Source organism: Enhydra lutris, unplaced genomic scaffold (genome assembly GCF_002288905.1).
Source record: "Enhydra lutris kenyoni isolate GAN:26980312 unplaced genomic scaffold, ASM228890v2 scaffoldscaffold66, whole genome shotgun sequence".
NCBI lineage: Eukaryota > Metazoa > Chordata > Mammalia > Carnivora > Mustelidae > Enhydra > Enhydra lutris.
In genome coordinates this window covers 13,121,314-13,134,747 of record NW_019154150.1, presented here as the reverse complement: position 1 = coordinate 13,134,747, position 13,434 = coordinate 13,121,314, and the positions used below count along the sequence as shown (strand labels likewise).

The 13,434-nt window shown below is 41.1% G+C and overlaps 1 protein-coding gene across 1 annotated transcript in view; it reads right to left on the bottom strand.

Moving 5' to 3' along the window:
• The window catches only part of LOC111159084 (rab effector MyRIP-like), a 74,783-nt gene extending 73,681 nt beyond the window's left edge, over window positions 1-1,102 (bottom strand). The window contains exons 1-3 of the mRNA XM_022521471.1: window positions 1,067-1,102; window positions 694-791; window positions 397-477 (exon numbers count right to left, since the gene is read on the bottom strand). Coding sequence (XP_022377179.1) covers window positions 397-477; window positions 694-783 — 171 coding nt within the window. The 5' untranslated portion in view covers window positions 784-791; window positions 1,067-1,102. The remainder of the gene's footprint in view (window positions 1-396; window positions 478-693; window positions 792-1,066) is intronic.
• Between the last annotated feature and the right edge of the window lie 12,332 nt (window positions 1,103-13,434).

Sequence of the window (13,434 nt, the reverse complement as noted above, 5' to 3'; positions counted from 1 at the left end):
GGAGGTAGCAGGAGGTGACTGCGGGTCAGCAGGAGACCGAAACTTGTGAGAAGGACACACATATGTGCACACATGCAAACACGCACAAGCGGGGAGGCTAGGAAACAGGAAGACGGTGAGTAACCTGCTCAGTGCTGAGTTCCTGGCTCCTTACCCGCCAGCTCGATCCCTAAAGATGACCCCATTGGATCCCTCCACTCAGACTCTGCAGCGCCATGCAATCTCTCCGCAGTGGCTCCCGGGGCACAAAAGGGAAACGTGATGTGGCCCAGAAATGGTGCCCAAGACAACAACGGGGCCCATGGTTGCTCTTCCGCTGGCCAAGACTCTGATCCAGGCCAGGGGTGGGGAGGGGTGGGGGGTGAATGGCATAACGGGATGGCAGGGCCCACCTACCTTCTGCAGGATAGTTGTGGCCAGTTCCTCGGTCAACTCTTCCTTGTGGTCCCGCAGGTAGCTGGCCTCGTTCTGCTTGTCCTGCAGAGGGAGGGAAGAGAATGGCTGCTGTGGGTGGGTGGGTCAGGGGATGTGGCCATCCCTGTCTTGGGAGTCCTGACCAGAGACGCAGGGGGAGGGTGGGCCCCGCTCTTGTCAAGGACAGCCACTGTGAGGCTGGTTTCCCTACAATCTGGACTCTCTTCCGGCAGCCAGGACCTTGCCCCACACCTCCCCCCAGCAAGGACAAGGTCATACCAGACTGTCCCCGTAGGCTTCTGCTTTGGAAATCGCCTCCTCGATGGCCTCTTCAGCCACCCGCAGGGCGACAGCCAAGGTGTCCATCATGCTGTGTCCTATAGAGTAAACAGAACACAGACCACTTTCTGAAAGGGAAAGACAAGTCAAATGATTGTTCCACTTCAGTTCTTCTGTTTAAATCTTGCAGGGGCTGGGGGCTAATTTCCCCATTGCTCAACTTGGCACACCAGCTCCAGCCCTTCTCCCCTGCCTCAGTCTCCCCCTCCCCCACAACCCCAGACACAAGAAATCGTGATTCTTTGAGAGGTACTGTCTCTCCCTTCATGGCTCCTATATCTTGGCCTTCTTTCCTCTGGTCCCTGCTCTGTACCTGAGCTTGTTCCTGGGGCCCCCAAGGCTTGGCCCAAGGGTTCCTCCTCTGAAAAGACTCCTCAGATCTCTCCAGTCCCCATCTCAGCTGGATGTCTGTCCGAGACTCTGGAGTTTCTGGAGTTTCCCGCGGAACCAGAAAGACTCTCTCCCAGCCAAGTCACTCTGAGAGAGCATGACTGCATCACACGCAGTCCCTCCCGACAGGCAGACTGCCTTACAGATAACTGCTCTCCTAGAAGTGCTTCATATAAAGAAATAACAGCTCTTTCATCAGCTTTCTCAGATGAAGGTTATGTGTTATTTTGTGCATTTCACGTATCACTGTGACGATAGGGATGGAAATTATTCAATGTTCTAAGGGCATTGGACAGTACACATGGTTTAATGCAAATACAAAACCCGTGGAAGCAATGTTTAGACTCTAAGCCAATTTTGTCAAGAACAACAGCACTGGCCAACCTCACCAAGCTCGACTACCTGCCGGCCCCAGGCTGAGTGTTATGTGCGTGGCCACAGTTCATTTGGACCACAGTCCACTGAGTGGGTGCCATCTAACGGACAACAGAACTGAAGCACAGAGAGGTCAAATAACTTGGCTGAGGCAACTCAGTGTGACAGGAGGAGAGATGAGTTTTGAGTCCAGGACTCTGTCTGCAAAAGCCCTTGATTTTGACTACAATAGTGAGACAAATACAAGCTCACATGATTTAGAAAAATAACGCTAGCATATTTTTAGCAAGCATATTTTTTGCAAATGGCAACAGGTGGAAGGAAACATCCCCACGTCAGAGGGCTTCTGTAGGTGACAAAATTCTTTTTGGAGCTGAGTGCTTGGAAGAGCTCTGCTTTCCCAGAAACTCAATCTTTGAAGTGAGAATTTCAATCATCCCTCCCTTTGCCCCAGAAGCCCAATTCACATCAGGCCCAGGAACACAGGTCTGCAGGGGCTACATGTCTATGCCTCCTTTGGCCAGATTTCAACTTCCTGTTTCCATTTATACTCTCTTACTCATGCATTATTTAACACATGCAAACCTCCTGAGAGCTGCCTCAAACTCTCTGTAGAATGAGACTAAGCATAAATACATCAATTCACTCATTAATCAATCCCTCAATTAAAAAAAACCTTGATTCAAGCTTTGCAGGTTCCTCAAGACACAACTGTGAACAGAAATTGGCATCTGGCAAACATATAAAATCTCCAAAACCAACCCAGGGATGCTCAAAGAGATCCAGCAAGCTGACGGGTCCATCAAAAGCTGGCTATGATGACAGTCACATCAGGGCTCTGTGCGCCCCAGGGTGGCCGACTGAACATGCAGCTTTCCCAGTGTTTCGACAGGTATAGTCTACAGAATTGAGATTGTCATCACACCACGTGCTCCCTAGAGATAGACACTTGTACCTCCCGTGTCTCTTCTTCGAGATACCAATCAACGTATTTTTCTCACAAGCCCTCGCTAGCCCTGGGACATCCCAATGGACAAGCCAAGTCCACACTCTCCCGTGCTCCCCAGGCTATGGGGTGAGCAGGCACTTACGCTAAGAGGCTTGCGGAAGGACCTGTGGTAGGTATCGTTCCCCAGTTCCACAGATCCCTGGCCAGTAAGAGCCTGGAGCCATAACCCAGAGGCTCCGAATGCTATATTCATGACTTCTGGATGAGGATGAAGTGGGGCACTCAAGATGTTTTGGTTGAAAGTGAAGACTCAGGTTGGTGCTGCAGAGGGAATGACTGGCAGGGGTGTGGAAGAAGGAGAAGGAGGCGAGGCAGAGTGACCGAAGCTTGGAGGACCGGTAGACAATGGGATGTCAGTTTTAGGCATCATCCTGGCTGGGCTGTCATACCCACTGATTTAATCCAACACAAATCTAGGTGTTGTCATGAAGGTATTTTGTGGATGTGGTTAATATCTACGATACTTGACTTTAAGGGAAGGAAATTGCTCTTGAGGTAATGTGGGTGGGTCTTATTCATGCAGTTGAGAACAAAGCCCTTCAGAGCAAAAACTAAGGTTTCCCAGAGAAGAAAGCCTGTCTCAAGACTAAAGCATTGGCTTCTAATAAATGAAACAAGATGGGATTGGGAGGGAGACAAACCATAAGTGACTCTTAATCTCACAAAACCAACTGAGGGTTGCTGGGGGGAGGGGGGTTGGCAGAGGGGGGTGGGGTTATGGTCATTGGGGAGGGTATGTGCTATGGTGAGTGTTGTGAAGTGTGTAAATCTGGCGATTCACAGACCTGTACCCCTGTGGATAAAAATATATTATATGTTTATAAAAAATTAAAAAAAAAAAAAAAAAGCATTGGCTTCTGCCCCCAGCTCCTCCTGCTGACCTACCCTATAGACTTTGGGCTTACCAGGCCCCACAATGGTGGGAGCCAAGTCCCTAAAATAAAATAAATCTGTGTGAGGGTGTTCAGTCCAAGGGACACTCGGTCAGAACGGTGTCCGAAAAGACCTTCCTGGATTCACCTTCAGTCCAAGGGACACTCGGTCAGAACGGTGTCCGAAAAGACCTTCCTGGACTCACAATCTGACATCATCCCCTGAACCTGTCTACATATTTATCAGCTGTCTCCTCCAATAGAAGGTAAATTCCACGAGGCAGGTAACTCTTCTCTCTTATCCCTGCTGTACTGCAGCGCTTGGAATAGCTCAAAAACTATTTGTTGAATAAATGGCAAAGGTACAGGGATTCACTCTCTAGAGCCTGTGTGGCCTCTTCTCATAAGGGACTGTCTCCTGTAAGTCCTGTCGGGCCTGCACACCAGGAAGATCCATTGCTCCCTTCACTGGAGGGAAAATTAAGGGCCTTCCTCCCTTGCTACCTCCTCCCCTCTCCCAAATAACTAGTGGATATTGGTCCCAACACCATTTATTAAGAAGTTTCTTTTTCTGACTGGGGGTGAGAGGTAGGTGGGAATCATGAGATAAATCATGAGTTAAATTTTAATATATTCTAGGCTGTACTTCTGGCCTATTTCATTATAGCTTGTATCACTCTCTCACAAATTTAATTACTGTGCTTTTAAAGTATACAGTAATATCTTAATACGGGGGTCCTCTTCATTCAGATCTTATTTTTTGTAAATGTATCTAAATTATTCTTGACTTTTTCTATCAGGTTTTCTATCAGATTTTCTTTCTTTTGAGAAGTTAAAAAAATGTCTGGTTCAGATTTGGATTTGATTTACATCAGGCTTCTGCCCTAATTTTGGAAGAATTCACCTTTACATTATCTTTTCTTCCATTAGATGGCTATGCAGTTTTCTAAAGTTTTAATGTCCTATTTTTTGTTCCTAGTACGGAGAGAATTCATTTTCATTTTATCTGCTCTCGCCAGCTCCCAAACTTGGTTTGAGATTCATCCGTGAATTTCATTGCAGATTAATGGCTAAACTAGAAGCCCCTGACACGAGGAGTTCTAATGTAAATCTTGGAATTGACACTTGGGCTGTAGTACTGTGTAATTACATCCAATGATGTGGATTTATGAATATAACTGCTACTAACAGACCATTTCTTCCAAAAGAATGGGTTTTTATTTTGCATTTATTTGTGTTCAAGGTTGTGGTAATCTTTTTTTTTTTTTTTAAAGATTTTTATTTATTTATTTATTTATTTGTTAGGGACAGAGGGAGAGAGAGCGAGCGAGCACAGGCAGACAGAGAGGCAGGCAGAGGCAGAGGGAGAAGCAGGCTCCCTGCCAAACAAGGAGCCCGATGTGGGACTCGATCCCAGGACCCTGGGATCATGACCTGAGCCGAAGGCAGCCGCTTAACCAACTGAGCCACCCAGGCGTCCCGGTTGTGGTAATCTTTTGCAGGCTCTGTGTCTCAGGTAAATGTTCATGATCTCTGGCCTTATGCAGGCCTTCCTTGCTGTGTGGGGATCCTTTCTATTTGTCCATATAATTTCCTTTCCCACTCTATGCAAGAGCTATTCCAAATCTTCTCTACAATCTGGAAATGTCAATTCTACCACCCCTTCGCCTTCAGAAGACAGACTTGCTTTTCAGTTCAGAGAGCAGGGGGTAAATGGGGGGGGGGTGGGATACAGAGCATAAAACAAAACCTCTCCAACTTCCTGACATCAAATTTACACAATTCCTTGTATCTGGACCAAATCTGCCTGCTCTTGCAGTGCTGATGCCTTATCTGTTTTCTGGACCTTGTCCCCTCCATTTCGCCAAGAGTCCCTATTGTGGGACATTTATGTCATTGTTTCCCTACAAGAATAATGCAATGCTTGATGGACTGTACTGGTGTACCCTGGGTGGCTTGTTCAGTTTTTCCATAGGATAAAGGATGCAAAGTACAGTTGCTGGACCAAAGGGTGTGCCCGTTCTGATGGCTCGGACTTACCCAGTTCCCAGCACACTAACGCGGGCTCCTACTATTTTGTGTGCATTAGACTGCCTATTTCCCTGAACTCCTAGCAACGTCGGTTATGATTCTTTTTAGTCATCCAATTTGTTAGGCAAAGTGACATTTCGGTATTTCAATTTGCATTTTTGTTGCTCGTCTAAACAAATGATGAACTTTGCCCTGTTCATGGCTGTCTTCCCAGCATCTTACTGTGCATTTGTTGAATGGGAAAGATGAATGTGCAGACCATATGCTAAGTTCTGAGCTACATGTTGAATTAGATACAGTTGAAATACAGTTTAAGCTAAATATTTTTTTCACATGCTTATTGGTCATTTACTTTTTTTTTTTTTTTTTTGTGAATTGCCTGCTCATGTGCAATGCCCTTTTTACCCATTAGCATTATGAGGCTAAGTTAATTGTTTGCCCATTATGTATGTAAGCAATATGTCTTCTCAGTTATTGTTTGCCTTTTAACTTTATGGCTTTTGAAGGATGAACATGTCTCCCCCCACCCTCACCAAGATTTGTTGAGATATAATTGAGACATAACATTGTGTAAATTTAAGATGTATAACATGATGATTTGATACACTTATACACTGTGAAAAGATTACCATAATAGGGTTAGTTAACATCTCAATCATCTCTTATAATCTCCATTTTTTTGGTGTGTGGTGAGAACACCTAAGATTTACTTTCTCAGCAACTTCGGAGTATGTAATACAGTATTATTAACTACAGTCACTATGCTATGTTCCCCAGTACTTAATCATGTTGTAACTGGAAGTTTGAACTCTTTGACCAACACCTCCCCATTTCATCCATCCCACAGACCCTGGCAACCACTGCTCTACTCTCCATGTCTATGGGTTCACCTCTTCTAGATTTCACACGTGAGATCATACAGTATTTGTCTTTCTCTGACTTATTTCACTTAGCATAACACTCTCAAGGTCCATCCATGTTGTCACAAATGGCAAGAGTTCCTTATTCCTCACAGACTGAATAATACTCCATCGTACATATATGCCACATCTTCTTTACCCATTCATCTGTAGATGGATATTTAGATTGTTTCCATACCTTGGCTACTGGATAATGCTGCCTTAAACATGGGAGAGCAGATATCTCTTCCAGATCCTGATTTAATTTCCTTTGGATATATGCCCAGATATTACTGGACATTACTGGACCAAACTCCATACTGTTTTCCACAGCGTCTGTACCAATTTACATCCCCACCGACTGTGTACCCAGGGGTTCCCTTTTCTCCATAACCTCGCCAACACTTGTTTTCACTTCTCTTTTTGATGGCAGCCATTCTAACCGGTGTCTTTTCTAACAGCATCTTTTCATGTCCCTACCTTTTGGTTATTTGTATGCCTTCTTTGGAAAAATGTCTATTGAGGTCTTCTGCCCACTTTTATTTTTTCTATTTTTATTTTTTAAAGATTTTATTTATTTATTTGACACACAGAGAGAGATCACAAGTAGGCAGAGAGGCAGACAGAGAGAGAGAGAGAGAAACAGGCTCCCTGCTGAGCAGAGAGCCCGACGCGGGGCTCGATTCCAGGACCCTGAGACCATGACATGAGCTGAAAGCAGAGGCTTAACCCTCTGAGCCACCCAGGCTCCCCCTCTGCCCACTTTTAAATTAGGTTGTTCACTTTTTGCTATTGAGTTGTAGGAGTTCCTTATATATTTTGGATACTAACCTTTATCACATATAAGGTTTGCAAACAATTTCTCTTATTCTGTAGGTTGCTTTTCCATTTCATTGGTTGTTTCTTTTGCTATACAAGAGCTTTTCAGTTTGATGTAGTTTCACTTATTTATTTCACGTATTATTTTGTTACTTGTGCTTTTGGTGTCATAGCCAAAGAAATCATTGCCAACACCAATGTCAAGGAGATTTTTCCCTATGTTTCTTGAGGAGTTTTAGAGTTTCAGTCTTTAATTCATTTTGAGCTAATTTTTGTGAATAATGTAAGGTATGGGTCCAATTTCATTCTTCTGCATGAGATTATCCAGTTTTCCCATATTATTTATTGAAGAGACTATCTTTTGAGCATTGAGTATTCCCAATTGAGTATATGAGGGTTTATTTCTGGGCTCTTGATTCTCTTTCACTGATATGTATATCTCTGTTTATGCCAGTACCATACTATTTTGACATCTATGACAGTGAAGCATAGTTTGAAATCAGGAATGCAAATCCTCCAGTTTTGTTCTTCTTTCTCAGGATTGATTTGGCTATTTGGGGTCTTTTGTGGTTTCATACAAATTTTAAAATTGCTTTTTTCTATTTCTGTGAAAAACGTCACTGGAATTTTAATAAAATTTTGATAAGAATTGCATTGATTCTATAGAAGGATTTTATGGTGTGCATATTTTAACAAAATTAGTTCTGATCCATGAACATGGGATATTTTCCCATTGTTTGTGTCTTCTTCAATTTCTTTCATCAAAGTCTTATAATTTTCAGAGTACAGGTCTTACATTTTCCTGGTTAAAATTTTTTTTAAAAGATTTTATTAGTTCATTTGACAGAGAGAGACATGGCGAGAGAGGGAACACAAGCAGGGGGAGTGGAAGAGGGAGAAGCAGGATTCCTGCCGAGCAGGGATCCTGATGTGGGGCTCGATCCCAGGACCCCAGGATCATGACCTGAGCCGAAGGCAGATGCTTAATGACTGAGCCACCCAAGCACCCCTTCCTGATTAAATTTATTCCCAAGTATTCTTTTGTTTTTGATGCAAATACAAATGGGATTATTTTATTTCTTTTACAGATATTTCCTTGTTAGTATATAAAACAAAACTGACTTCTGTATGTTGATTTTGTATTCTGCAAATTTACTGAATTTGCTGATTAGTTTTAACAGTTCTTTGGAGTCTTCAGGATTTTCTCTATATAAGATCATATTGCCTGTGAACATGACAATTACTACTTCCTTTCCAAATTGGATGCATTTTACTTCTTTTTCCTGCCTGATTATTCTGCGTAAGACTTCCTGTACTATGTTGAAGAGACGTGGTAAGAGTGGGCACCCTTGTAAAAGAGGAAAAGCTTTCAGTCTTTCACCATTGAGTATGCTGTTAGCTATGGGCTTGTCATCTGTGAGTTATACTGAGGATGTTCCTTCTACACACAATTTATTGTGAGTTTTTATCATGAAAGGGTGTTGCATTTTGTCAAGTGCTTTTTTCTGCAACTATTGAGAAGATCATGATTTTTATCCTTCATTATATTAATGTAGTATATTATATTTATTGATCTGTATATGTTGAACCATCTTGGCATCCCAGAGATAAATCCCACTTGATCATGCTGTACAATTCTTTAATGTATTATTGAATTCAGTTTGCTAATATTTTGTCGAGAATATTTGCATCTATATTCATCAGGGATATTAACCTGTAGTTTCTAGTGTCCTTATCTGGCTAGGGTAAAAGGGTAACATTGGCCTCATAGAATGAGTTTGGGAGTATTCTCTCCTCTTCAATCTTTGGGAAGAGTTAAAGAAGGCGTGGCATTTATGCTTCTTTAAATATTTGGCAGAATGAGCCACTGGTCCTGGGCACTTCTGTCCTGGGAGGTTTTTGATTACTGATTCAGTCTTCTTAGTCATTATTGTTTTTTTCAGATTTTCTATTTCTTCATGATTCAGTTTTGGTAGGTTGCATCTTTCTAGGAATTTATCCATTTCTTTTAGGTTGTCCAATTCGTTGGTAGGCAATTGTTTATAGTGTTCTTTCATGGTACTTTATATTTCTCTGATATTATTATGTCTCCTCTTTCATTTCTGATTTTATTTATTTGAGTCGTCTCTCCTTTTCCTTAGTTAGTATATGTAAAATTTTGTCAATTTTGTTTTTACCCCCCAAACCAACTCCAGTTTCATTGATCTTTTCTATTGTTTTCCTTGTCTCTATTTCATTTGTTTCTGTTCTGTTTATTGTTATTTCCTTTCTTCTGCTAACTTTGGGTTTAGTTTGTTCTTATTTTTTAGTTTCTTGAGGTGTAAAGTTGGGTTGTTTATTGAGATCTTTCTTTTTTCTTAATGTAGGCATTTATCACTATAAACTTCCATCTTAGAATTGCTTTTGCTACATCCCATAAGATTTGATATATTTGGCTTCCATTTTCATTTGTTTGAAGACTTTTTTATTGCCCTTTTGATTTATTTTATTACTTTGTTATTTTTTTAAAAGATTTTATTTTGTTTATTTGAGAGAGTGAGTGAACAAGTGAGTGCACAAGTGGGTGAGGGGATGAGGGGCAGAGGTAGCAGGAAAAGCAGACTCCCCTCCAAGCCCAGACCCTAACGTGGGGCTCAATCACTACCTAAACTGAAGACAGATGCTTAACTGGCTGAGCCACCCAGGCACCACTTGATTTGTTTTTTTAACCTATTGATTTTTTAGGAGTGTGTTATATAATTTCCACATATTTGTAAATTTTCCAGTTTTCTTCCTGTTACTGATTTTTAGTTTTATACCACTATAGTTAGAAAATATACTTAGTATGATATCAACCTTCTTAAATTTGTTAAGACTTGCTTTGTAACCTAACATACGTTCTATCCTGAAGAATGCCCCATGTAAGCTTGCAAAGAATGGATATATATATGGAGATATATATATATATGGATATATATATGGAGATATATATATATATCTCCATATCTCAGTTCCATTTGGTCTTATATATATATGGAGATATATATATATCTCCATATCTCAGTTCCATTTGGTCTGAAATATAGTTCAAGTCCAACATTTCTTTATTGATCTTCTCTCTGGATTATTTATACACTGTTCAAAGTGGGGTACAGAAGGCCCCTACCCCTACTGTATTGTTGTTTATTTCTCCTATCAGATCTGTTTGTATTTGCTTAATATATTTAGATGCTCCAACACTGGGTGCATACATATTTATGATTTTTATATATTTTTGATGAATTGACCCCTTTATCATTTTATAATAACATTGCTTCATTACAGCATTTGAATCAAGTCTATTTTGTCTAATATAATTAAACCTACCTTTGTTCTCTTTTGGTTTCCATTTTCATAGAATATCTTTTTCCATCCCTTTACTTTATGCCTATGTGTGTCCTTAAAGCAGAAGTGAGTCTTTTGTAAGCAGTGGATAGTTGGGTCTTGTTTTTTAATCTTTCAGCTACTCTATGTCTCTTGACTAGTGAATTTAATCAATTTACATTTAGAGTAACTATTCATAGGTAAGGACTAATTAATGTATCTTATTAATTGGTTTCTGGCTGTTTTGTTGTTCTCTTGTTCCTTTCTTCCTCTCTTGCCATCTTCCTTGTGATTGATGACTTTCTGTAATGGTATGCTTTGACTCCCATGTCTTTATCTTTTGTGTATCTATGGTAGATTTTGCTTGTATCATAAGATTTACACAAAACAGTTTATAGATATGACGATCTATTTTATGCTGATAACAACTTCAGTGGCATACAAAACTACATTCTACCCTCCCCCTTTATGTTTTTGATGTCACAATTCACCTCTTTTTATATTGTATCATTAACAAATTGTTATAGCTATAGTTATTTTTCATATTTTTGTCCTTTAATCTTTTTACTGGCATTAAGTACTTAACACACTACCGTATTACAGTATTAGGGTATTCTGTACTTGACTATATATTTACCTTTATCAGTGCATTGTATATTTTCATGCCTTCATATTATTAATTAGCTCATTCTCATTTCAGCTTGAAGAACTTTAGCATTTCTTGTAAGGCAGATCTAGTGTTGCTTAACTTGTTCAACTTTTGTGTGTCTGGGAATGAATGAGGTCATCTGTACTTCATTTCTGAAGGACAACTTTGCCAGATAAAGTATTCTTGGTTGGCAGGTTTATTTTTTTCTTTCAGCATTTTGAGTCTGTCATTCCACTGTGTCTTGGCTTGTAAGGTTTCTGCTGAGAAATCTGTTGATAGCCTTATGAAGATTCCTTTATAAGTGATAAGTTTCTTTCCTCTTGCTGTTTTTAAGATCCTCTTTTTGTCCTTCATTTTTGCTAGTTTTATTATGGGTGGGTCTTGGAGAAAAAAATTTTTGAGTTTAACCTCTTTGGGGACTTATGAGCTTCATGAAGCTCATAAGCTTTGGATGGTCAAACCTCTGCTCAGAAGTTCTCAACCATTATTATTATTTTATTTATTTGAGAGACAGAGACTGAGAGAGAGCAAGAGAGAGCATGGGAAGGAGGGGCAAAGGGAGAGGGGGAAGCAGACTCCCCACCATTTTCAAGCAGGGATCCTGACATGGAGCTCGATCCCAGGACCCCGAGATCATGACCTGAGCTGAAGGCAGATGCTTAACCAACTGAGTCACCCCTCAACCATCATTTTTTTTTTAAAGATTTTATTTGTTTATTTGACAGACAGGGATCATAAGTAGGCAGAGAGGCAGGCAGAAAGAGAGAGAGGAGGAAGCAGGTTCTCCGCTGAGCAGAGAACCTGATGCAGGACTCAATCCCAGGACCCTGAGATCATGACCTGAGCCGAAGGCAGAGACTTTAACCCACTGAGCCACCCAGGTGCCCTCATCATTTTTTTTTTAAAACAAGCTTTCTGTCCCGTTCTCTCTTCCTTCTCCTTCTTGGTCTCTAATAATTCAGATTGCTTCTCTTGATGGTATCCATAGTTCACACAGGCTCTCCTCACTCTTTTTCATTATTTTTCTTTTGTTCTCCTCTGGCTGCATAATTTCCAAGGTACTGTCTCCTACTTCACATGTTGTTTCTTCTCCTCAATCCATTCTGCTCTTGATACTCTCTATTGTACCTTTCATTTCATTCACAGTATTCCTCAGCTCCAGAATTTCTGTTTGGTTCCTCCTTTGATTTCTACCTCTTTGTTAAACTTTTCATTTTGTTTTATGCATTGATTTCTTAATTTTGTTGAATTGACTTTCTGTGTTTTCTCATAGCTCATTGAGCTTGCTTTAAAAACCTATTTGGAATTCTTCATCAGGTAAATCACAGATCTCCATTTTGGGAGGTCAGTTACTGGAAGATTATTGTGATCCTTTGGTGGTGTCATGTTTCCTTGATTTTTCATTTTCCTGTAAGTTGTGTGTAGCTATCTTTGCATTTGAAGTAGCAGTCACCTCCTCCAGTCTTTACGGACTGACTTCAGGAGAGAAATACCTTCTATCATCTTTAACCCACTGAGCCACCCAGGTGCCCCCCTTCTATCATCTTTACCAGGGATTCTGAGGCTTTCTCAGACCTCCTATGGATACCCCTGCTCCACATTTCTTTGTCCCCCCTCACCCGTTCAAGCCCTATGGATAAGAGCTGCAGCTCTAAGTGCACAGTTAAAGCTTCCTCCCCACACCCCCCCACCCCTGCCATCCAAGGCAACAGTTAAATGGAGAGTTAGAGGGGCGCCTGGGTGGCTCAGTGGGTTAAAGCCTCTGTCTTCGGCTCAGGGCATGATCCCAGGGTATTGGGATTGAGCCCCGCATCAGGCTCTCTGCTCGACAGGGAGCCTGCTTCCTCCTCTCTCTCTGCCTGCCTCTCTGCCTACTTGTGTTCTCTGTGTGTCAAATAAATAAATAAAATCTTGAAAAAAAATGGAGAGTTAGAAAAGAGGTGTTAATTCTTCAACAGGCATAGGCCTACTGAGATCAATCACTTGTAAGATACAAGTCAGTACCTAACACTCTATTCTCTCTAGCACCATCTAGAGATGAAGACACTCTGAAATAGAATGTGACCTGGGATGAAAGACACTGAATCCTTACATGAACGTGTGTTATTTTACAGGGGTGAGACACACACAGATACAGTTGACTTTAATGTTAACACTGATATCAACAAAAAGGTTTTCATGAGCACATTAAAATTCAGAAACAAAAGGCTCTGGGTATGTTGGAATAGTCAATAGATCTGTCTCCTTGATCACTGACTGGGATTATGTATCCCTGTTCCTTAGTGTTAGTAAATG